We start from the raw sequence: 23,414 nt of genomic DNA, 5'->3' as shown, positions 1-23,414 counted from the left end.
TTTAAATAAAAATATGCTACTGATTCTACAGTGAGTGTCATTTGTGTCCCTCACATGCTGTACATGGCTACAAAAAAAAAAACATTCACTACTGTTTGGGATAAGTACCTTTTGTTTATTTTGTTTTTATTTAAAAAAATTAATACTTTTATTTAGGAAGTATGCATTAAATTCAACAAAACTCAAGTAAAGATTTCTATTTCAGTTAAATGCTGTTATTTTGAACTTACTATTAATCGAAAATCTTGAAAGACTCCACAAAACTATTTTAAATACTGATAATAAATGTTTCCTGAGCAGCAAATCAGCATATTAACTTAAGCCTGGAGTAATGATGCTGAACATAAATTACATTAAAAAATAAAAAAAATTACCCTTTTACTGTATTTTTAAATTAAATACAGTGGCAAGCAGAAGAGACATCTTTCAAAAACATTAAAATATCTTACTGACCCCAAACTCTTGAATGGTAAATTGTAAATATTGTGTTAATTTACCTTTATGAAAGTATAACTTTTAAAATGTATTCATTTTCATTCCTTTATTTGTGTAATATAATATTTAAAATCTTAAAAATGTATCATTTTCCAATAACCTTTTGAATTGAAGAGAGTTTTTCTCAGGCAGGCTGCAGTAACTAGGACTGACATGTGAATCTAAAACATTTACATCCAGCCATTTTGGACCTATTCATTTTGGGCAAACAATTAGAGTACAATGTTCTTCCAAAAGATAGCTGCCAAAATCATGCTTCTGTGAAGCCCACAGCTGTACAAAGGGTCTCGGCATTCCTTGCCTAAGGCGATGGCTTTCATCTTGGCTGTGGGGACTAATTGACGGGGATCTTCAAATGCGTCGCTAATGTTGTGAGCATCTGTGAGAGAGGCGATGTAAATGTGCTCACTCTCATCTTTTAAAGCGTCTATGATATATGAAGAACAGCTCACATAGAAGCTGCTTTCAAACCAAGCAGCGTTCTGTTGGTCAACATGGTGAATTCACGTAAACAATTTGAAGACGATGTGAAAAATGCCTCCATGTGTCGATTTTCTATTGAAATGACTGGATTTTGCCTGAGAAAATTTGCCGAACAAAAGTAAAGGTGACCGAGAAAGAGAATGTCACGTCCTGCTGGTGTGCCCTTATTGGCCACCAGATGTCACTGTGTGTTTGTTTGAGCACATGGCTTGTGGTTTGTGGTTTGTGCCATGTGCTCTCCTGTCTATGGTCTGACCCCGCCCTCCTTGTTATCTCATTATTGTTTCAGTGACTTCACCTGTGTCCTCCTCGTTTGTCTCCCTATTTATTCTCCTGATGTCTGCAGTCCCGTGCTGTTTCGTTATTTCCTGTTTGATGTTTAGAGTGTATGTGTGGGTATGTTTGCAGGTACTGCAGTTCTCTGTCTGCCTGTTTTTCCCCTTCGGGTGGTTTTTGTTCATTTTTTGTTCTCTTTTATTAAAAGACCCACTTTTCGCCAGCACTTGAGTCTTCGTCTCTCTCCACCCGTGACAGAACGAAACAGCCAATTGAAGACTCAGCGGCGATGGGAATCTTTTTATTCCCAGCTCCCGGACGACAGAGGAACCAGACCCCAGCCAGTGGGCCGCATCCCTGCCTGCAAGACAATCGTCCCTTTGGACGGTATGCCGAAGACCTTTTTTATGCAGGCCAGGGGCAAGGGATTGGAGAGAGCACCCTCATCCGCCTGTTTTTAGCGGGCCTGGACGAGCCTGTCAACTGGGAGGAGCTGGGGGAGCTAGATACGTGGTCCTATTGGGAGGTGGTTGACAACGTCATCTATTTGAAGGAGGTGGAACTGCGGGAGGGTGCCCCCCTCCCAGTCTGGGCTGTCCTTCCAGAACCTCCTCGGATCATGCAGGCCGCTTCCAGATTCTCGGATTCATTCTTTGGGCGTCCCGGGCAGAGACGCAGCGTGGAGGATCCTCTGCTGATGTCGGTGAGGGAGGCGGTGGCCGCTCACCGTCCACCCAAGGTGGCGGTGGCCGCTCACGATCTTCCCGAGGCGGCGGTGCCCGCTCACTGTGTTCCCAAAGCGGCGGTGCCCGCTCACAAGGCTTCCGAGGCGGCGGTGCCCGCTCACAAGGCTTCCGAGGCGGCGGTGCCCGCTCACAAGGCTTCCGAGGCGGCGGTGCCCGCTCATAAGGCTTCCGAGGCGGCGGTGCCCGCTCACGATCCTCCTGAAGGGGTGGTGCACGCTCACAAGGCTTCCGAGGCGGCGGTGCCCGCTCACGATCCTTCTGAAGGGGCGGTGCACGCTCACAAGGCTTCCGAGGCGGCGGTGCCCGCTCACGATCCTCCTGAAGGGGCGGTGCACGCTCACAAGGCTTCCGAGGCGGCGCTGCCCGCTCACGATTCTCCTGAAGGGGCGGTGCACGCTCACAAGGCTTCCGAGGTGGTGGTGCCCGCTCACGATCCTCCTGAAGGGGAGGTGCACGCTCACAAGGCTTCCGAGGCGGCGGTGCACGCTCACAAGGCTTCCGAGGCGGCGGTGCACGCTCACAAGGCTTCCGAGGCGGCGGTGCACGCTCACAACGCTCACAAGACTTCCGAGGCGGCGGTGCCCGCTCACGAGCCTCCTGAAGGAGCGGTGCCCGCTCACAAGGCTTCCGAGGCGGCGGTGCCCGCTCACAAGGCTTCCGAGGCGGCGGTGCCCGCTCACAAGGCTTCCGAGGCGGCGGTGCCCGCTCACAAGGCTTCCGAGGCGGCGGTGCCCGCTCACAAGGCTTCCGAGGCGGCGGTGCCCGCTCACAAGGCTTCCGAGGCGGCGGTGCCCGCTCACGATCCTTCTGAAGGGGCGGTGCACGCTCACAAGGCTTCCGAGGCGGCGGTGCCCGCTCACGATCCTCCTGAAGGGGCGGTGCACGCTCACAAGGCTTCCGAGGCGGCGCTGCCCGCTCACGATTCTCCTGAAGGGGCGGTGCACGCTCACAAGGCTTCCGAGGTGGTGGTGCCCGCTCACGATCCTCCTGAAGGGGAGGTGCACACTCACAAGGCTTCCAAGGCGGCGGTGCACGCTCACAAGGCTTCCGAGGCGGCGGTGCACGCTCACAAGGCTTCCGAGGCGGCGGTGCACGCTCACAAGGCTTCCAAGGCGGCGGTGCACGCTCACAACGCTTCCGAGGCAGCGGCAGTGTCTGCTCACGATCCTCCTGCTCTGCCTGCCACGCCTTGGCCTCCTGCTCTGCCGGGAACACCCTGGCACCCTGGCACAGAGGTGTCTCCAGGCCCTCTGCCGCTACACGGGCCTGGCCCACCATCCCTCCCCCTGATCCACCTCTGGCCCACCTCCCTCCCAGACTTTTTTTGATTTCAGATTTACTATGGAGCATCTGGAATCTGCTCCTTAGAGAGGGGGGTTGTGTCACGTCCTGCTGGTGTGCCCTTATTGGCCACCAGATGTCACTGTGTGTTTGTTTGAGCACATGGCTTGTGGTTTGTGGTTTGTGCCATGTGCTCTCCTGTCTATGGTCTGACCCCGCCCTCCTTGTTATCTCATTATTGTTTCAGTGACTTCACCTGTGTCCTCCTCGTTTGTCTCCCTATTTATTCTCCTGATGTCTGCAGTCCCGTGCTGTTTCGTTATTTCCTGTTTGATGTTTAGAGTGTATGTGTGGGTATGTTTGCAGGTACTGCAGTTCTCTGTCTGCCTGTTTTTCCCCTTCGGGGTGGTTTTTGTTCATTTTTTGTTCTCTTTTATTAAAAGACCCACTTTTCGCCAGCACTTGAGTCTTCGTCTCTCTCCACTCGTGACAGAGAAAGGGTGGCACAGTTTGGGGTCATAATACTGAGTGATTCTGTCAGTACCACATCCTGGACCCTCCAAAGGCCACCTAACAGTCTTTTCCTCTTTAAATATAGCGATTTAGAATTTACATGAACTGTATCGCTAAATAACAGGGAGAAAAGGTCAGAATTTTGAAAGAGAGATAAAAGATGAACACTATAGCTACTGGCCGTTGCACAGAGGTGTGCTGACAGAGAACAACAAACTTTTGGATCCCTGGTGGTCACGAGTAAGAGGAAAATTTCACATTTGCAAGGCTATGGATAATTTCCTCTGCTATTTACTACTATTTATAAATTAGCACATTTTGGGGTTTTCGCTGAGGAGAAGAGGAATTTCAACCGCTGACTTTGAGACCTTTTGAGACCTCGGTCAAAGGTCAAGTCATGTTTCTGGTGTGTAATTTCATATGCAGTGGTGATTTTTTGTTTTATTTTAACGCCTGTGAAAATATCCGGTCATATTATTAACAAATATTTTTATTGTACAGATTTTAGGGTTTGTTTTCAACCTAAAAGGAAACTCGGTGCATTCGGAATGTAAAAGAAAAATAGGTATGTGACAATCTATTATTACCAACTGTGTTATTAGGCCAGGCAGCCTCTGAGGCCATTAAGAATTGTTGTTGTTTTTTTGTGACAAACCCTCGTAACAAGAGACCTGGGTGGAATATATTCTCGCTGGCACCTTGAACACAAGCTCCAGTTTCAGTTTTGGGAAATTATCAACACACACCTTATGCTGTAAAATTATACCATGATGATGGACGGCAGCCCTCGACTGCTTTGTAGACCCCACAATTATTATTGTTCGCAAGAGAGAGAGAGAGAGAGAGAGAGAGAGAGAACGAGAGCGAGAGAGAGAGAGAGAGAGAGAGAGAGAGAGCGCTATTATGCCTCACCTCGGACGATGAACAGAGTAGTTGTAGCAGGAGCCTGAGAAAGTATTTTACATTGGTAAGTTGCGAAGATGCTTTTATTATTTAATGAATGCGCATGTTAGCAGACTCTTTGCATGCTACAATTAACTAGTTGATTACAACAAACGCGTTTGAGACTTTAAATCTGTGTTTTTGAATAAATGTAATAACTTTTTTATTACTTACGTTTTACTATTGTCGTAAAACCACTTTTTATGTGGCTTAATTGTAGAGATAGTTGTATCCTTTTGAGTTTCGCTTCTGCAATCGTTTAACCAGCAAGTGAATGCAGTTCTTGTAAAATATCAGGCTGTGTGATGATAAGCCTAACGTTATCTCGTTTATGGCGAGCAAGTCAAACCTTTTTTATTTTTTATAAATCATACTTCAAAAGTGCTAAAAGCTAAATATATGTTGCCTTATATTTGTTTGCTGAACTCCTTGCTGATCTTTACTCATGTTGGGTTGTTTTAAAATTTCAAGGACGGTGCTGGAAAGCTGTGGGATATCGTCGTGAATATGTGGATTTTACGCCATCTGCTGGTGCTTTTAATGCACCTGGTCCTCGGAAGCGTTGCACTGCGGTTCTCCAATGGCTATTATTATCAGGACATAGTTAATGGAAATGGAAATGGCAATGGGGAGAGTAAGTTAGCTTAATCATTTCATGTTTTCATGTGTGCAAAATACAGTAGCCAACGTTTGAAGTGGATCAAAAATGTTTTGCTGTGATTCTGAAGTACAGTATCCAGCACACAGCTGCAATTCCAGGTTTTCAAACAGAGATGGAGACAAAGAGGCAAAATTTACGGACTGCAGCTTTAAATTACAGTTACTTGTAAAAATGTTAACGATTACAAAGGGGGTTACATCTGAAAATTTTCACACACACTCACCCACATAGCCTACAGATTTAATTGATTTCTTTCATAAATTGCAGTGACTGCTCTAAAATATGAGACGCCAATGTTTCAGGAGTTTAGGACACAGAACACATGTTTATTCAATAACTGTTTTATTTCCTATTTGGGTTTATGTGCATGCTTTATTTTTTAAGATTAACTGTTTTTTTCCAAGCCATTGTTAGAAGCCAGTGTTACCAGCCATATATTACCAGCCATATACAAAGATTTGATGTCAAAAACATTTAAAAAATCATAACTATTAAACTATATCTTGTTATGATTTTAAATTAGTATTTAACCTCAGAACAATCTCAAAGTGTGACTAAAGTCTGATTTTGTGGTGGCTGTGCTTTAGAATTAATTTATTATAATCTTAATTCAAGTGATGAAGGATTTTGAGTACTACTGTAATGTTTACCTTGCCTGATTTAAATGTTTGAAAATGATGAATATGAAATGATGAATGAACATTTAAAAACATTATAATTTTAGAAAAGTAATCAAAAAATGTAATCAGTTAGGCTACATTAAAAATGTAATTGTAATAGTTACACTACTTATTACATTTTAAATAAGGTAACATGTAATCTGTAACCTATTACATTTCCAAAGTGACTCCCCCAACATTGGTAATAATATAGTTTTAATATAGACTACAGTTAGCATGGTTGAGACATCACAAAAATGTGAACTCCATCAGAAATCCATCAAACATTCTTTTGCATAGTTGAACAATCAAACATAGCCTACAATAGCCTATAACAAATAGGTAATAGCCTACTTTACTCTCTTTGAAGAGTTTATTCACATACTTAATGTTTCTTTTTAGTCTACTTCCACAAGATCCGTCTTCACGTTGAGTCTCCTGAAGCTCTAGTGTCGGCTGTCCAGGGGAGTAACGCCACACTGCCGTGTCATTATCGCTACGAGCCCGCGCTCAGCGCGCCACGCAGGACGCGCGTCAAGTGGCTCTGGCAGCCGGTGAGCGGCGAGGGACAGGAGCGAGACGTCATGGTGGCCTTCGGCACACGTCACCGGAGTTACGGAGACTTCAAAGGACGAGTGCGGCTCCGCCGAAGCGCCCCCGGCGATGCGTCCCTCGTTATCAACCCGCTACAGTCCGACGATACCGGCCGGTACCGGTGTGAAATTATTGATGGTCTCGAGGACGAGAGCGTGACAGTGCAGCTAAAGTTTCGAGGTGCGTTACAGATTAACTCCTAATGAAAGTGTTTTAAAGTTACCGAAATACTATAATTGTAGCTATTATTTTATGTAAGATGTAGCGAGTAGACTATTATATTATCAATTAGGCCTATATATTGTATAATATATAATAAAGTTTTTGTATTTCAAGTTTTCTCAAATGTTAGGTTTAAATATGCAAATGAGGCATTATTTAATGAAATATGCGCTAATTTGCATACATTTCTAGTATAATCTAAACACCTGATGTAGCTAGTCAGTTTCAAAATTCTTGTTTAATTTTTTTTTTTTTTTTGACATTTTAGGTATCTCATTTTTGTCACTCTATAATTCAGAAAATACTTTGAAGAACAGAGAGAAAACACTAAATTTTCACAATTTTGGGGGATTAAAATGTTGTGTATAATCAAGCAAATCCTTCTGTAAAAACCTTCAGGATATAGACAGGAATAAAAATGTAAAGTCTGGTGTGTGTAAGTGCTACTGAAGTGGAGATTTATGGCTCAGTAAGAGAACAAAACTCATTTTTAGAAAACAGCCTTTAAAAATGTGTATTGTAATTGAAATCTATTGACACAAATAGATAAAGTGCTATAAAAGAAACACTTAACAGTGTCTTTAGGATGTTTTCTTTCCACTAGTCTGAAAGAAACACTTTATGAAAAACCAAAAAGCCCAAAATCTCAAAATTGACAGGTGCATGAAAAAAACAGTGTTTTTGCCTGCAGTGTCTCCCCTTAATATGGTATTTTATATAGTATTTATATCAAATGTTTATATTGTCAATTTATTGTCTAACTTAGTTTTCTTCAACTGCTTACACACATTTTCAAAACTTTGCCTCTTTTTTTCAAAACTTTACACACAAATCCAATAATTGCACACACAAAATGCTAAATGAAGCACTGCATTCAAAATATCACAAGCACATCTCAAAAGCAAACATTTGTCTTGCAAACAACTTATAATTGATGTAATATTATATTTTTGGATATATCATATACACACAGTTATTTAAAACCTAAAGCTCTTCTTTCATGAGCTCCTGTACATTTCTGTACAAGATTGGAAGTAATTGGCAGAGAGATGTGAAATTGAAGGCCGAGAATTAGTGAATGGTTTTGCAGATTTGGTGGGTGGTTCTGGTGTTTGAGTGTCAGGTTTCAGAAATTGTGTGACAAGTAAAGATTTTGTGTGTAAGCAGTTGAAAAAAACTGTAACTACTACAAAATCTATGTATATTTGTACTGTATTTATTTATTATGTAATTTATGCCCAAATAAATTGGAGAACCCTAATTATCTTTAATTTGTGAATTATCTTTAACAAAATTTTGCTGTGGTGCATTGTGCTCTTGTGCTCCACAGGTGTGGTGTTCCCCTATCACTCCGCTAGGGGACGCTATCTGATGAACTTTCATGAGGCTAAGGAGACATGTGAGAAGCAGGATGCGCACCTGGCTACCTTTGAACAGCTCTACGCTGCTTGGGAGGAAGGGCTGGACTGGTGTAACGCTGGGTGGCTCATGGATGGGACGGCACAATATCCCGTCGTAGTGCCACGAGAGGCTTGTGGTGGCACCGAACTGGCATCTGGTGTACGGAGCTACGGCGTTCGGGACAAAAGTCTGGACCGGTTTGATGCCTTCTGCTTCACTTCATCCATTAGAGGTAATAATGTTAATAATATATTTAGTGGAGTTTTTATGAATCCTCATATAACTTCATCTAGTCCTGGCTTATGCTGATTGGTTTCCGTAAAATCTTGTCAGACAAACATTTAAAATTTTCCATAGTTGTGTTTTTAACAGGTGTTTTACATTTTTAAATCAGACAAAGATGATTTAATGGTAATTTTGGGATTGCAGGATACAGTACATGTGGCTGCAATTGCTCATTCTGGAAAATGTTCCTATTTTAATAATACAAGTTGAGGATGACAAGTTGGGGGAACCTGCCAACAAGGATTAATTATAAAATGGCCTTCTTCCTTGCTTTCATCAATCATGCATATGTTTTAAAGCTGTTTGCCTTGATATGCCAGTTGTATTTTGTTACCTTGGGTCAATTATTGGCATTCATTTCTGAGTTTAAGTTGTATTTATTTTTAAGTTGCCAAATATGATGTGACAAGTTACTTTATGTCTTTCTTCAATGTCAGGAGAGGTCTACTTCCTGCAACATTACATCAAACTAAATTTCACAGAGGCGGTGGAGGCCTGTCAGAGCGATGGAGGTCGTATTGCTAAAGTTGGCCAGTTATACGCAGCCTGGAGGTTTGTGGGATTGGACCAGTGTGATGCAGGCTGGTTGGCTGACGGTAGTGTACGTTACCCAATCATCCAACCCAGGATGAACTGTGGTACATCAGAACCAGGGGTGCGCAGCTTTGGCTTCCCTCCAAAGCATTTAAAACATGGCGTGTATTGCTACAAAGTCCGCTGGTAAAATATACAATTCATTTTAAATGTATAAACACTTTTGAGAAAATCACAGTGAACAGTACTTCTTTTTCTACACTACTGATATTCAAATCATAATAATGTGTTTGTATTGTGTCTTGATTTGATTTGAAATGTCTTGGAATTCCTACCAAATTTACACTGTAAAGGTGGCACAGAGGTGCTTCTGAAGTGGCATTTACACAGTTTAATGCTGCTCAGAGGTGGCATAAATGCATTTACACAGCTGAGGTAGGTCAGAGCTGGCTTAACTTAGTCTTTAGTTTTATGCAGCATTATCACAATTTTGAGCAGGCACACAACAACCCTAACTCAGCTGTGTAAACATGCCTAAAATGTTCTGTTGGAAAAATCTAATTTCGAGTGCTAACTTGGATATTTACACTTTAAAACTTAAAACAAAATGAAGGTTAAATCTAACTTTGTGTGGTCATCGCTTTTTTATACAGCATGTACAGTTATACTATGTTTTAGGCCTAAATCCTGAAATTGGTGGTGGGTGATTCTTTAAACACTTTTATGATCTGATTGCTTGTTTTATGTAGCATTTTAATGCAAATAATCAGTTAGTCGGTGCCATCTACTGGTATTGTATGCATGACTTCTTACTATTATCGGAGACGTCGTCATCCAAAAAGCCAAATTTCATGTCAATAAATATTTTTTCCTAAATAAACTATTCTGTACGTGTTTACTTTTGTCATTTCAAATGTTCAGACAACTCAATAAATCAGTGCGCATTTGTGTTTTGGAACAAGTCAGCCTTGTCCCCATAAGCATGACATTCATGTAACTTGTCCCGCCGCCCCGCGTCAAAGAAGTAAAACAACAACAACACACACACGGTTCAAGAGCAACTCAACATCATTCAATGTGGTGTCACTGAGTTTCTGTTTAGCATTAAGTCAATTATGGGAGGGGGTATGATTACCCCTACCTTTCCACAGGAATTCATGATCCCTTGGCGTCAAAGTTGCACCTTATTTACACCTGCTTCCCAAACATGGATGGAAAGCGGAGGAGGAGTAGCACATGAAAAGCCAGCAGTGTTCCTCAGTCTGGCTTTTTCACTCTGCTAACTGCTCATAAAGATGCACAGTGTTAGGTAAGAGAGGTATATTCATGAGGTTTTAGGGTTTTTTTTTCTTTTCCCTTGAGAAAATGTCATGAAATAGGTACGGTTTTGTTTGCCGTATAATTGAGGTCTTGGATGTTGAGTAATGTTGGGTCATGTCTACATGAACTGTCCTTTTTTGACCCGTCTCTCAACAATATTCATTTGATACTACCATGTATGTAGTACATAAAAGCAGTGGCCACAAAAAGTATTTGGAGATTTAAATTAATCATTTGTTGCAAATCTAAAGCAATGATTTACTTGTCTAAACACTATTTTGGTGCACAATGTACAGCACGAAAATTTAACATTTTCTAAATTTGGGCATTAGAAATCCCCAAAAATAATTGTCATGTAAATTTTTTCATATTGACATTATTCGTTCTGTCTCCATAAAATCTGTATCTAATCACAAATAATTGAAAATCTCATGGAGAAGTTATGGAAATACATTGGTCAGGTTGTGGGAACCCTGAATGGAGTAAACATTAAACATAATCCTTATGATAATTTGGGGTAGAATTACTGTTTATATATTGACTAAATAGAGGCTAAGTTCCAGGTATAAGTTTGTCTTTCTCTCACACAAACTCCATACCATACAACCACTTAAATGTGAAGTGCATGGTTTTTTTATGCTAAAATGTTTTCCATCCCAGTTTAATATGCAGAAAGAACTACAAGTCAGTCGCTGGTAGCTTTATTTCCCAGAGAAGTGTGAACACAGTGTGGCTCTGTGTGTTTAAGCATCCAGATGAGCCTGACAACAGCAACATTGGCTCATCCAATTGCAGACATTTTGGGCGGGACTGTCTGTTTGACCAAGGGCAGAGGGAGAGAATGAAAAAGCTTTTTGAAAACAGAGATTTTTTTTGCAATCCAGTTTGGTGATGCTAGTGGCAAAGAAATGACACATTTCAGCTTTAATACCACTCTCTGGTATTAAAAGAAAAAACGACTTTATTCACATATTTAGTCTGTTTATTTTAGGGGTACTAAGACAGATATGAGCTCAGTGTAGAGCTGACAGTGACAAAGTGCAAAATGAATGAGAAATTGCTCTATTGGAAACGATTGACTCTGTCAGTCAACATTGTGGCACACACTATGCGTGTTGGCTTATTAGTATGGACTTTTAAACTCTTTTAGGCTATTTAAAAATTCCCATCTTGAAAATTTACATTTGTCTCTATAGGCAATATTAGAGCTTAAATCTGTTATGGAGGCCAAGCCGAATCATATGAACTTGTGGATTAATAAATCTTTCTAATCTGAGTAAACATTTGTATACTATTGCAAATTGACCTAGAATCAGAAGCAAAAAAAGCTGGGGAATTTATCTTTCACAGTTTCACAGAAATACAACTAGACATTTAATCTACAACAAACAACAAAACACATAAAAAGACACATCTTAATTAAAGAATTTGAAATACTAATGCACTTAAATGTAATTATGTCCAGCTGTGGTCATTAAAGCCTTTTGTCGTGTTCTGAACTTTACTGTTTCCCAGAGGTACACAGACAGTATACCTTTGTGCTATCTAATGCACAGATGTTCACTTCGCGTACTGTCTGCCCTAAATAGTATGCAAGATAAGGATTTTTTTTGCATCCCAATTCATAATATGTTGAAAATAGTATGCCAAAGGTGCCAGGATGGTACGCTATTTCTGGCAGTTTTCCAAAGTTTATCTGTGGTCTTTGGGCTAATATTGCCCACAACCCCTTGTGTCCTCCTTTTAAATTGTATAAAATACAAAGGAATGCAAGGCCAATGTTGCCACACGTAAATGTATGAACCTAAAAGTTAAGCTAAGGTAGTTATGGAGCTCGATACAAACACTTACACTCAAATGCAAACGGTATGCGACAATACTAAAAAATGTTCCAATACTGTTAGTTTCTACATATTCAAAAATGTGCATTTTCCAATCATCAGTGTAGTACATTAAGTATGAAATAGGAGCGAAATTGCGGGTTGTAGAAGCTTTGTTTATTCTGCATTATGTACTATTGCTGCAGTATGTAGTATGATGGTCATGTCAATAACTACTCTTTCACTTATTATTATTATTTTTTAATTGTAGGCAGTATACTGTGCCATATTCACTAAGTAGTAAGCTTGTCTTCCATTCTGAACATACATAACCACATCACAGTTTTGGATTGTGTAAACTGTTAAAGAGAAAGTGGGAACATGTTGTTCACACAAGTAAGCATTAGTGTTACCTTGTGGCCTGGAGGAAACCTTTTAAGACTTGCACTAATTGCACTTAAATAAAGTAAATTCCTATGTAATAATTAAAGTGAAAGCTCAAGGGGGGCTCTGTGAAATTTAGTCTATTCTTTTTAGATTAGATTAGATTAGATTATCTCCTGTGGCCCAGAAGTTACATAAATGGGAGGAATAAAATCCTATTTAAATAAATTTAAATACCCAGATATCTTTCTTTTCCCCAAAACAGAGCTTTGAGTAGCACTTGTAAACAGTCAGCCAGACGGACTAAGTAAAGTTTGTCATTACATAAATTATTCCCTTGTCTTTGAGATTTTTGGGGTAAACAAGGCTTCTGTACAGATGATCTTTATTAATAATCAGGGGTGCACATAAGTGGTCTGCAGGTCACCAAAATTAAAAATGCGCCGTGTAAATAAATTCTGACAGCGCATTTGCATACCGACATGGATGACAGCTGTTGTACAATTACCATTTTAGATGGACAAACTGTCCTGTATATGATTTCTATTCAAACTGAAAGCATAATCTAGGCTAGCCGCTGCCGTTTTCAAAGCAAAACTGTGACATTTCATTCACTTACGCTCTTCAATCAGCAGCGCTAAACCCAGAAGCGCATAGCCCTATATGCTTTTACTGATTTTACGTTTGAAAATTATGAAAATTTAAATAATAATAATATATGCTAAAATATTAGCATTTTATTTTTAAGTTTACTATAAAATAATTGCAATGTGTATGTAATAGCCTACTCCCTTTTTATTTTAAAATAAAATAGTATTATCACGCTTTATTATTTAGTCTATTATTTTATTTTTTTTAAAAACCTAAATAAAGTGCAATAATATTATTATCACTATTATTAATTTTTTTTTAGCCTATAGTTATATTTTATGGGCCACACTACATGCCGTGGCCCGTGTGAGGACCAAACCAAATCTCCAGGTTCTCATATGAGAACCAGGCTGAAAAACTTATGTGCACCCCTGTTAATAACAGTCCTCTGGATGTTTTGAGGTGTGTGTGTTTTTTTTTTTTTTGTCTTGTTTAGAGGACTTTCCTCCACGTTCGACTATTGACTGCTTTGGGATGTGTCTTGAGGGATCTTTTCCGTAGCCTGTTGTTTGTTTTGCCTGTTGAGGGAGGTAATAACATTGACACAAATACTTTTGTTGTTGGAACTTTACACTACAGAGCATAACATAGTAACTTTGTCATCTAGTGTGTGTGGTGTATACTTACCTCCTATGCATTCCACTTTAGGCTCCTCCCACTGACCGTCAGATAAGCAACGTACCACTGAAAGGTGGCGCTGTGTGAATCCACTGTCACACTGGTATCGAATGATGGAATTAACAGGGTAGCGATCTTTGCTGTTGCCTAACATCCTGGCATTCTTCACTTCAGGAGGCGATGAACATGTGACTACGATAAAAAGAGTAAAACAGCAAAAACATTTCTCTTGCTATTAAAACAAGAAAATAGACGTTCCTTTAAGTTTATAATATTCATGGTCCATTGATAATTACGCAAAAGTATCTTGATGTGGCTGCATTATAATAGCCGTAAATTAACACAATAAATTAAATAGCCTAAATAGATCACTTTACTTTACAATTGGGTAGGGCTGACTTGGTGCTGAAGTTAATGTCTGTCACCTCTTCTTACCAGGTCCACTCTTGCAAGTAAAAGGAAGATGATAGTTGCAGGGTACATCATTCCACTGGCCATCCTCATGCCATATCATTACAACACAGTCTTCTCCAGTGTTGAAGTAATTATCTGGCTGATTGGGTCTCCAGTTTTCATATTCCTGCAGAGAAAGTAGCACTGGTTGAAACAGCCACTTATTGCAAATTCCTCAGAACACAGTTGTCGCTCAATTTGGAAAGAATCTCAGAGGAAGGTGTTCTCACCAAAGGGCTTCCGTCTGTCCAGCGAAACTGATTTTGCACATCCTTGTCATTTAGTCCAATCCATTGATAGTCACGAGCTTGATCTAGTTTATTTAGAAACGTATAAGCACTTTCATTTAGATCAACAAGCAGGTACATCTCTTTAATTCAGATTAACAGATCAAACTCACTTTTTACAAACTCTTGTTCTTGTTGGGAGGATATGCTAACTAGGTGAGAGTTTAGCTCTTGGCAGTGCTGCTCAGCACTGGTCCAGGTCTCACGCTCATCAAAATGGATATAACAGCTGCCCATGAACTCCATCCACCCCTCAGCACATCCCTGTACCGCTGACAACACAGAGGAGACAATGAATTTTACTAGTTTTTATTATGTGTTCTTTAAGGGTGGCCAGTTATAGAAGACTAGCAAGACTGACAGGCTCTCTACGTACTGAACAGGGTATGTCTGTACTCACTTGGTAAAACATTCCTTTCAAATGGCCTAGAAAATCATCATTCATTAATGTACCCTACGATTTATAATTCCATGCAAGATAATCGGTAACCCTGTGAAGTCCAGTTTAATTATTCCATTACTTGCCAGCAGGAAGTAACAAGGCAGCAAGACAAAGGTGGTTAAAACTGTCCTTAAGTCACAATAAATGCATAGCGTGATATGTTTGTTAAAATTCTCCATGACTTTTCACTTACGTATTGAGCAGTTTTCCTCGCTGAATCCTAAATGACACTGACATACTGCAATGCCACCTTGTAGAGAGCATAAACCTTGGCCGCAGGGGTTTGGATCGCAGGGGTTAGCAGAAGCTGCTAAAGACATATTCATCTTAATTAAAATTTTTAAAAGTATGTTGTTGTACACCAGTTAAATAACATCAAAATTACAGTTTTGCTCAGTTATTACCATCAGTTACAGAAGGCTCCTCCATAGCTTTTGGTGTTTGTAGTAAAGATGAAGGTGAAGTAATGAGTATAGAAGTGGTGGGTGGTGTTGTGTTCAGTGGTGACTGATCAGTCACATCAAATGCCTCAGTGATGACATTAAGTTGCGTATGTCTTTCTGGTAGGAGAGCAACAGTTTCATTGACACTCCAATAATCTTCAAATGAAGTACTATTAGAAAGAGAAATGGAGAGGTCCTCAGCATAATGTTCTTGACTACTGCCCTCTCCACTGATCTCCACTGATCCACGACCCTGTTCTGTTCCGATTGTAGGCCTAAATGTCAACTCGATCTCATCGTCCGTTAGAATGACAATCTTTCCATCCTGACTCTGAATGGGGCCAGATACCTCAGCTGAGGGATGTCTGGGATAACCCGAAGCTCCAGAAGCAGAGCCAGATCCAAAGCCAATGGCAGAGCCAGATGCAAAGTCAATGATGGTGCCAGATCCAATAGCAGAGACAGAAGCAGAGCCAAAACCACTAACATCAGTCAATTCAAATGGAGAAACACCAGACAATTCCTGTTCTCCAGAAGGACTTGCAGTCAGATCTATCATTTCTGTGTTTATAAATGATACACCAGAGAAGCCTGACCCACTCAATTCCTCACCACTGAAGAACCCACTTGTTCCTGAACCGCTAATTCCACTGCCAAGCCCCGATGGAAGGCTTGATTCCTCACCACTGAAGAATCCACTTGTTCCTGATCCACTAGATCCACTGCCAAATCCTGATGGAAGGCCTCTAGCTCCACTTTGTGCATAAAAGAGTCCAGATTCCTGTCCAGATTCTTGGTCCCCTGATGATACTGAAGTAATGATAACGCCACTGCCACTACCTTCTCTTGCCTCCATAGAGCTGCCTGAGGCAGAGGTTTGCCACACGAGTGTATCTGCACCTTCTTGGTACCTCACAAGGTGACCTGATCCATCACCACTTTGGCCAGAACCGGATATGCTCCCACTTGGTATGCCACTCCCTGACATGTACCCAGAACTGGAATCAGGATCACCTGATGCTGAGCCTGAGCCCGATCCAGATCCAGATCCAGACAGGTCCACAAGCAAGGGAGGGACAATTGGACGAACTGTAACACACGTTACAGAATGTTAGTAGTATACTTAAATGAGACAATAATGCAGTAAAGATTAGCAGTAGCAAGTGGCTATATCCAACATATCTCAGACCAGGTCTCAGCAGTTCTGTTATGTCCGTCATGTTAAGATCCTTCCCCATCTTTGTAGTGTTCAACATATCTTCATCAAGCAGTATAGACAGATTTGCTGTAAAATAAACAAGAATCTCCAAGATCAACACCCAGTCTTGCCTTTCATTGCAAACTCATACATAAAGGTTTAAAAGCTGCTATACCTTTGATGCAATATGCATCATATCTGGAGTATGGGTTTGGGAAGCCTGTTTGGTTTGGTTGAGCATAAATAGTGTGCACTCCTGTCTTGTTTTCACCACAACCAAAGCCTGGGTTGCGGACAGGATAGCGGACACTGCGATCAGACAGCCAGCCTGGACTGCACTTGTGGAAACCCTGATTCCATGAGGCGTACAGTTCTCCAGTTGAAGCAAGAGTAGAACCCAGTTTTCTGCAATGGGCAACCGCTTCATAGTAGGTGAAGCCTGCTAATGAGCTCACATGGAAGATCTCCCCTAAGGGATAGAGACTGAACAGTGAGATCATAGAGGATTAAATAAAAGTGTTAATTATGTCATGAATTAACCTTTACTCACCCTTTATTTGGTCCATATAACAGTACACGTCGTACCGCTCATGTGCAGGCCTAACATTGTAAGAACGTATGCCAGGGAGGTCCTTCTGATCTCCAGAGCACTTCTTTTGAGGATGCACAATTGGATATCTGAAAACGGTGTTGAATGTTAAATAAGGCGTCAACAATATTTGATCCAGGGTTCCAGTTAATTCAACAGAAACAAATGCAGTTAGAAACATATAGGGCAGCACTTTGTAAAAAAATAAGCTTACCTGACAGTCTGGTCCTTTAGCCAACCTGCACTGCATTGATGAAGGCCAGCTTCATATGCCGTCTGAAGAAGTTCAGGGGTGGCTATGACTGCTCCCAGCTTCTGACATGCCACTTGTGCTTCCTCAAAGGTGTAAGCATAGCGTCTGGAGTCAGTGCGATAGTGGAATACCACTCCCTTAGTTTCTAGGGCGAGGAAAAGTTTGGCCATATTTAAACTCTACTCTTTGCATATGGTATTAACATCTGCTTTGAAAATCAGTTGAGACACCATCGATTTTGTCCTTGTAACTCTTGCAGATCCTTGTTTTTGCTCAATTACTTTGGCTCAGTTACCTTTATTGGTGTTTGGGTGTTTACACTGCTAATTTGATGTGTTTTGATATCATACACTGGATCCAGTTTAGCTTACTTACCAGCAGTGACATTGTCCATGGGAATCTCATATCCCCAGCAAGGCAGAGCCGTGGCCACATTAATAATGTCCTCCTCAACCTCAGTTATGTTGGGAGGTAAAGGTAGAGGACTTTCTATGCTTGTGGTGTTAAGAGGCTCATCTGTCACTAGCTGGCCACGGACCTCCCCTTCTGTGGTCACCTCTTCAGTATAGTCTTGAGTATAGTCCAGTATAGGGCTTGAGGTGAATGTAGCTACACTGAGCATGGAATCCGTGGTAGTGTATATTTTAGGAAATGGTGAGGTTTGTTTTGTGACCTTGTCTTCTTTTTCTGAAAAATAATTAACAAAGTTTGTGAGAATTGACAGTCTTTTGAATCATAAGAGGACACAGACCTCCTTGAATGCTGAAGTTTGGAACAATAAAATGGTGAGTAAATAAGTTTTCCTTTTTGAGTTTCTGTTCCTTTAGTATGATATGATTCTTCTGAGGTGTGTAAATGTGAAGTGATTTATCAAACAAAGTACAAAAAAGCTCAAATATGAAATACATTCTCTGTGCTTACCTGCATAACAGATTGCATCATAGCGGGAGTCTGGGTATGGATAACCAGTCTGATTTGGAAACAGGTAAACCGTTCGCACTCCCAAAAGCCCCCCGCCACACTGGGGTCGAGCTATGTTAATGGGGTACCTCACACTCCTGTCTACTAGCCAGCCAGCATTGCACACATCCATACCAGCCTTCCATGCTTGGTAGAGTTGCCCTGTGGTGGCCAGTTGGGCTCCCAACTTTGCACACTGGTCTTCAGCCTCTGCAAAGGTGAACTTCTCCACAGACATAGAGTAGAACACACTGCCTGGGTGATGATTAGAATCCATAAAGTAAAAGCATAGCAAAAACGCACCAACTAGTTACATTTCAGCTTGGAAACACTGCCTGAGGTACCTGACATTTTCTCTGCAAAACAGTACACGTCATAGGTCTCATTGATGTCTCTGACTCCATATGTTCGTACCCCTGGGAAATTTTCTTTGTCTCCATAGCAAGGCTCCCTTGGCTCATGAATAGGATACCTATGGAGAATTGCATAGAATCTTATTATAGTTATAACTTAACTAAATGTTTATTAAATATATTAGTATTGTTTCCATTGTATTCACTGCGTCTTATACACCTGCTCATGACCACCCATGTTTGTGAGTGCTTTTTATTTATGTTGTTATTAGATATTGACCTTTTCACATTACCTCACAGTTTGGTCTGAAAGCCAACCAGCATCACATTGATGGTATCCATCATCATAGGCAGCTTGCAACTGTGCGGGAGTTGCAATAACAGCACTGTTCTGGATGCAGGCTGCCTTTGCCATCTCAAATGTCAAGGTATATCGGGTAGATATTGCTCGGTAGTGAAACACAATGCCTGTAAAGATTTGACCCACTTATTTAATTCTCACTTTCAGTTATTTATATGTTTAATAAATGTAATTTTTGTGTGTGTCTGAACAGTTTGAAAGTGCACTACCTTGGACTTGCATTTCAACAGAATCATAGTTATCTTCAATCCCCTGTATGACCTCACAGCGGTAGGTGCCGGAGTCACTGGAGTGGAGTTCTGAGATCTCAATGGTGGCATCAGTTGGCACCATGGGGTAGTTTACCATATGAACACGGTCCATGTAGTCTGTCTGAAACTGCACCTCACCCCCACTGGCAACGAGAATAAGAGATATTCTGCCCTTGTAGATGTAGCTCCACTTAATACGGTGGGGCAGTGGGGCAGTGGTTGGGGCTCCAGGGTCCTGAACAGTGTTGTCCTGGAAGTAGCAAGGTATAATCATGCTTCCCCCCAATAGGGGACGCAATGGTGGTTCCACAGGGATACTCACACTAATGGGGCTGTCCTGATCTGTAAAACATAATTTTATTTTGAAAGTCTCTTTCACTTAAAAGCAGTAAATCTTAGCAATCTAAAAAGTTCACCTACCAGCCATGTCTCCAAACAAGATCATACCAGAAATGACATGGATGTGTGCATACAGCAGGAGCCAAATCAAAGACATGTTTCACCTTAGAAAAAGAGTGGATGCTTTACATTATTATATAAATAGGACCACACACATTTGACTAATATTCAGCAGTAATGCATTGAACTAAAGCCTTAGCAGCTAAAACTGTCAGAAAAAATCTGCAAAAGTTAGACTTTTAAGAGTTGTCACAAGGATAGTACCCTTAAAGGCACAACTTTGTTTCTAATACCCCTGTTAGAAACTTAGAGTAGGGGGTAAATAAGGTACACAGATGTCCCTTTAAGACTACTGGTCCAGTAACAAGCTGTTGTACCCCTAAAGGTGTGGCATGGAGGGCACACTGGACTGAGCAAATCACTCAAGTCATTCCAAAGGGAGTTTCTCCCTGTTTCCGAGGCTTTACACGGCCACACTGAGCTACTGTACTCCTGGTGGAAATTTGGAATAGATTGGAAACATGACGTCATTAATTCACTCTCCCATTTAAATGTTCACACGTACACTCTCTTTCTCCCTGTCTCTCTCTAAAGAAGAATAGTTCACTGTTTGAGCCACAGGAAATGTTCTGGGCTTGGTAAATTGAATTTTAATCAATGTTTACTGTGAAATCTGCTTGGGAATTTTTTTTTATTTCCCTGTATGATTTATAAATTCTAAAGATCAGTTTGATAATGAGCACAGTGCATCATTCACTACTTTGCTTAAATTTTTCCCTCTTGGCTATTGCTCAGATTTTCTGAATCAAGCTGTTTTAAATGCGCTGAGTGACTGTAGGAGACCTCCATCCTGGCACGGCCCTGAAGTAACTTTTTATCTCCCACCTCTAATGCCTAACTTACTTCTTGGTTTATATGCCAGTAGGATCAGAAGTAAGAACAAAAGACCACTTCCTATACAAGTAAATGAGAGCTTAAACATGCTTTCACTGAGCTCAGACAAAAACAGTACAAATATTTTAATATGTAATAATGTTTATTCTATTTTTAATAGATTCTGTGCGGAAAATGTTTTTTTAAATCACACACACACACCAACACACATGCAAATAGGTTGTGTGTGGTGAGAAGCGCCACATTCAACATATGCTTGATAGACAGAAATATGTTAACTCAGCTGTCTGAGGTGAGTCAAGGAGGATCTTCTCTGTCATAAAGACAAGATTACATTGTAGTCCAGAAAATAAATGATGTCAATTTTTTTTACAACCAAAATGAACAACTGCATTTTATGAATATGAATACAAATGTTTTCTTTATAAAGTATATCTGCCTACTGGCTAGCTTGTTGTGAACAGTGTCCTGCCTTCTTTAAAATGACCAGTCACATGTGCCTTTCAGATGCTGTTTAAAAAATGCGACTTGATGTCTACAGCTATATTCTGGTCTTGTCAAGAAGGGGTGGGGAGAGGACTTCCACAGTATCTCCATTCAACCAGTGTGGTATGTTCTCTTCCAATCAGGCACAGGCCAATAAGCGGAGTTCTGTTCCTGCTGTGGTCTGTGCTCATGGACGCAGACCTGCATTAAAGCCAATGTAAACACTGCTGTATTCCACAGGAGGCCCTAAATCACTAAAACCCCAAGAGAGCCACAGGACCAGAACACTGTCCACATTCAGCACACAGAGTGGCAGGTAACTCTAGTAATGTAATATGGTACGGTGAAAGTATATCATGCTAATCATGGACATACTACATGTAATCTGTAGGCATGCATTTAATCACAGATCATGACTCGTATGCACACTTGCAATCATTTTGGAAAGGTATCTTTATCTATGACACACCCTGCCCAGCCTTATCAGGAGATTTTTACATCAAGATGAAAAGATAGAAAATAACTAATATTTAAAATGTAAATTAATAAACTGCAACAGTCATCTTGCACTGAAATTGTATACAGAAAGAAACTATTTACTTAATGAAACACCCATGTTACTCAAACTTCAATGTAATTACTTTCCCCAAAATGAGAAAAGAGTCTAAAATTAAAAGGTAAGCAGGCCAATATAATATTGTTTATATATTAATATATTAATAAAATCTATCCATTCATCCAGTTTGAATGTTAATTTGAATGTTAAATTATTTCATGATACTAATTAACATGCTTTATAAATACTGAATATTAATAGTAATAAAATAATAAAAAATAAAATTTTAGAGTGGCTAGATATGTAACCAAAATTGCATAATAAAATTCTAAACTTTAATAAACAAATGAATAAATAAAAACATATGATGTGTGTGTGTGTGTATATATATATATATATATATATATGTGTGTGTGTGTGTGTGTGTGTGTGTGTATATGTATAAATGTATTTAATAGCTTTCAAGCAATATTATAATTAACTACAATAAATAAATAAAAACTTACCAAACTATTAGTGTCCCTTCTTGTTTGCTTTTTGTAATGTCCTTGTGTCTTGCATTAATCTGTCGGCTGGGAAATTTCTAAAATCCTGTGTTTTTCAACTGCTTGCCTTCCCTGTGTGAGTCAGGAGCAGAAAGGCATCTAATTCAGATTGGGCACAAGTTTAGTAAAGCAAGTGGGAGAGAGAGACAGAAAAGGGCAGAGGGAGGCAGAGAGGTGGGAGTGGGGACTATTGAGTGCCACTGAGTGGCATTTTGAATGTTCAAATCATAACTTTAGGGTTGACTGGGGTTGATGGGTTGCAGGGGTTGATTGACACATGTCACAAAAATGTAACGTTTTTGCCCTCTTTACCCACAATCATTGATTCTATAAATACATTAAAAGTTCAAAATGTGTCAAAGTGAGGATAACTTCTTGATTTTTATGGGCATTTTTGCTTTGATAAAAATGAACACCTTCCCCTCAGCTAAACATGTTTTTAAAAAGTATTTAGAGAGACATTTAGATCGATGATAATTACAGTAATATATATTTTATTTGTATAAAATATGTGTATATAAAAACTAGGAAACATTTATTGTCATTGAATCTGTTTTGGTTTTTCATTTTCTTTTGCAGCTAGTTGGTTTGTCTTTATGTTTGTTACATCAGAGATAATCAACAAAAAATTCAAATGGTACCAAGCAACCCCACCCCAGTTTCCCCTTACCCATAATACCAGTATTTTAGATCACTAATATTTTCTACCTAGGTCTTTTTAATTAAGTTTTTAATTCAAGAAACCAGAAGAGGTCATAGGGGTCATTTCTTTATTACTTGTTACATGTTTGTTTACAATTAGGGTAGTGAATATCATGAAATGTGCATAGTTTATCAGTCTTCATCATCAGTTGTCAGTTATGTGGAAATATCGGTCTGTGCTTCAGTTTCCTGTTTAGTACAGGTTTTATAGCTCTATTGTGGGCCTTTGGTGTGGTATATTTAGAGACACTGGTGAATCTTGCAAGAATTTCTCAACCAAATATCAGTCTACGTCTGATGGTGCTGGAATTTCACAGTTCATACTTTAAAGTGACGACTCGCCCACAGAAGCTGCTT

General features: G+C 40.3%; 2 protein-coding genes across 3 annotated transcripts; one reads left to right on the top strand and one right to left on the bottom strand.

Annotated features, from left to right (window-relative positions):
* The first annotated feature begins 4,726 nt into the window (after positions 1–4,726).
* LOC306866350 (hyaluronan and proteoglycan link protein 3-like) lies at positions 4,727–9,988 on the top strand. Its single transcript, XM_079411503.1, has 5 exons — positions 4,727–4,761; positions 5,208–5,370; positions 6,459–6,830; positions 8,203–8,505; positions 8,996–9,988. Exons 2-5 carry the CDS (start codon positions 5,244–5,246, stop codon positions 9,280–9,282), a joined length of 1,089 nt encoding a protein of 362 aa, XP_079267629.1. The 5' UTR covers positions 4,727–4,761; positions 5,208–5,243; the 3' UTR covers positions 9,283–9,988.
* Positions 9,989–11,333: 1,345 nt separating this feature from the next.
* On the bottom strand, positions 11,334–22,452 carry LOC306866547 (aggrecan core protein-like). Of its 2 annotated transcripts, none has more exons than XM_079411808.1 (18): positions 22,317–22,452; positions 19,896–19,978; positions 19,434–19,817; positions 19,157–19,331; positions 18,855–18,982; positions 18,472–18,765; positions 17,926–18,237; positions 17,512–17,695; positions 17,259–17,386; positions 16,884–17,177; positions 16,700–16,795; positions 15,472–16,599; positions 15,261–15,377; positions 14,739–14,897; positions 14,569–14,651; positions 14,321–14,465; positions 13,895–14,077; positions 11,334–13,785 (listed from the first exon to the last, which is right to left on the bottom strand). In XM_079411808.1, the coding sequence occupies exons 2-18, from the start codon at positions 19,969–19,971 to the stop codon at positions 13,700–13,702; spliced, it is 3,972 nt and encodes a 1,323-aa protein (XP_079267934.1). In that variant the 5' UTR covers positions 19,972–19,978; positions 22,317–22,452; the 3' UTR covers positions 11,334–13,699. The 2 variants fall into 2 exon arrangements, with proteins under 2 accessions (XP_079267934.1, XP_079267935.1); XM_079411809.1 differs by having other exon boundaries at positions 15,261–15,374.
* Between the last annotated feature and the right edge of the window lie 962 nt (positions 22,453–23,414).

The sequence above is a fragment of the Barbus barbus genome (genome assembly GCF_936440315.1).
Source record: "Barbus barbus genome assembly, chromosome: 48".
In the NCBI taxonomy this organism is placed as follows: Eukaryota; Metazoa; Chordata; class Actinopteri; order Cypriniformes; family Cyprinidae; genus Barbus; species Barbus barbus.
This window is presented reverse-complemented; position numbering and strand designations above follow the sequence as displayed.

Excerpts from the sequence above, each read along its gene's own strand:
- LOC306866547 (XM_079411808.1), bottom strand. The coding sequence starts at position 19,971 with ATGTCTTTGATTTGGCTCCTGCTGTATGCACACATCCATGTCATTTCT. Across the intron at positions 19,818-19,895 it reads CTTGTTTGGAGACATGGCTG|ATCAGGACAGCCCCATTAGT; the intron begins GTAGGTGAACTT and ends TATGTTTTACAG. Across the intron at positions 14,078-14,320 it reads TACTTGCAAGAGTGGACCTG|TCACATGTTCATCGCCTCCT; the intron begins GTAAGAAGAGGT and ends TTTTTATCGTAG.
- LOC306866350 (XM_079411503.1), top strand. The coding sequence starts at position 5,244 with ATGTGGATTTTACGCCATCTGCTGGTGCTTTTAATGCACCTGGTCCTC. Across the intron at positions 5,371-6,458 it reads TGGAAATGGCAATGGGGAGA|TCTACTTCCACAAGATCCGT; the intron begins GTAAGTTAGCTT and ends GTTTCTTTTTAG. Across the intron at positions 8,506-8,995 it reads CTTCACTTCATCCATTAGAG|GAGAGGTCTACTTCCTGCAA; the intron begins GTAATAATGTTA and ends CTTCAATGTCAG.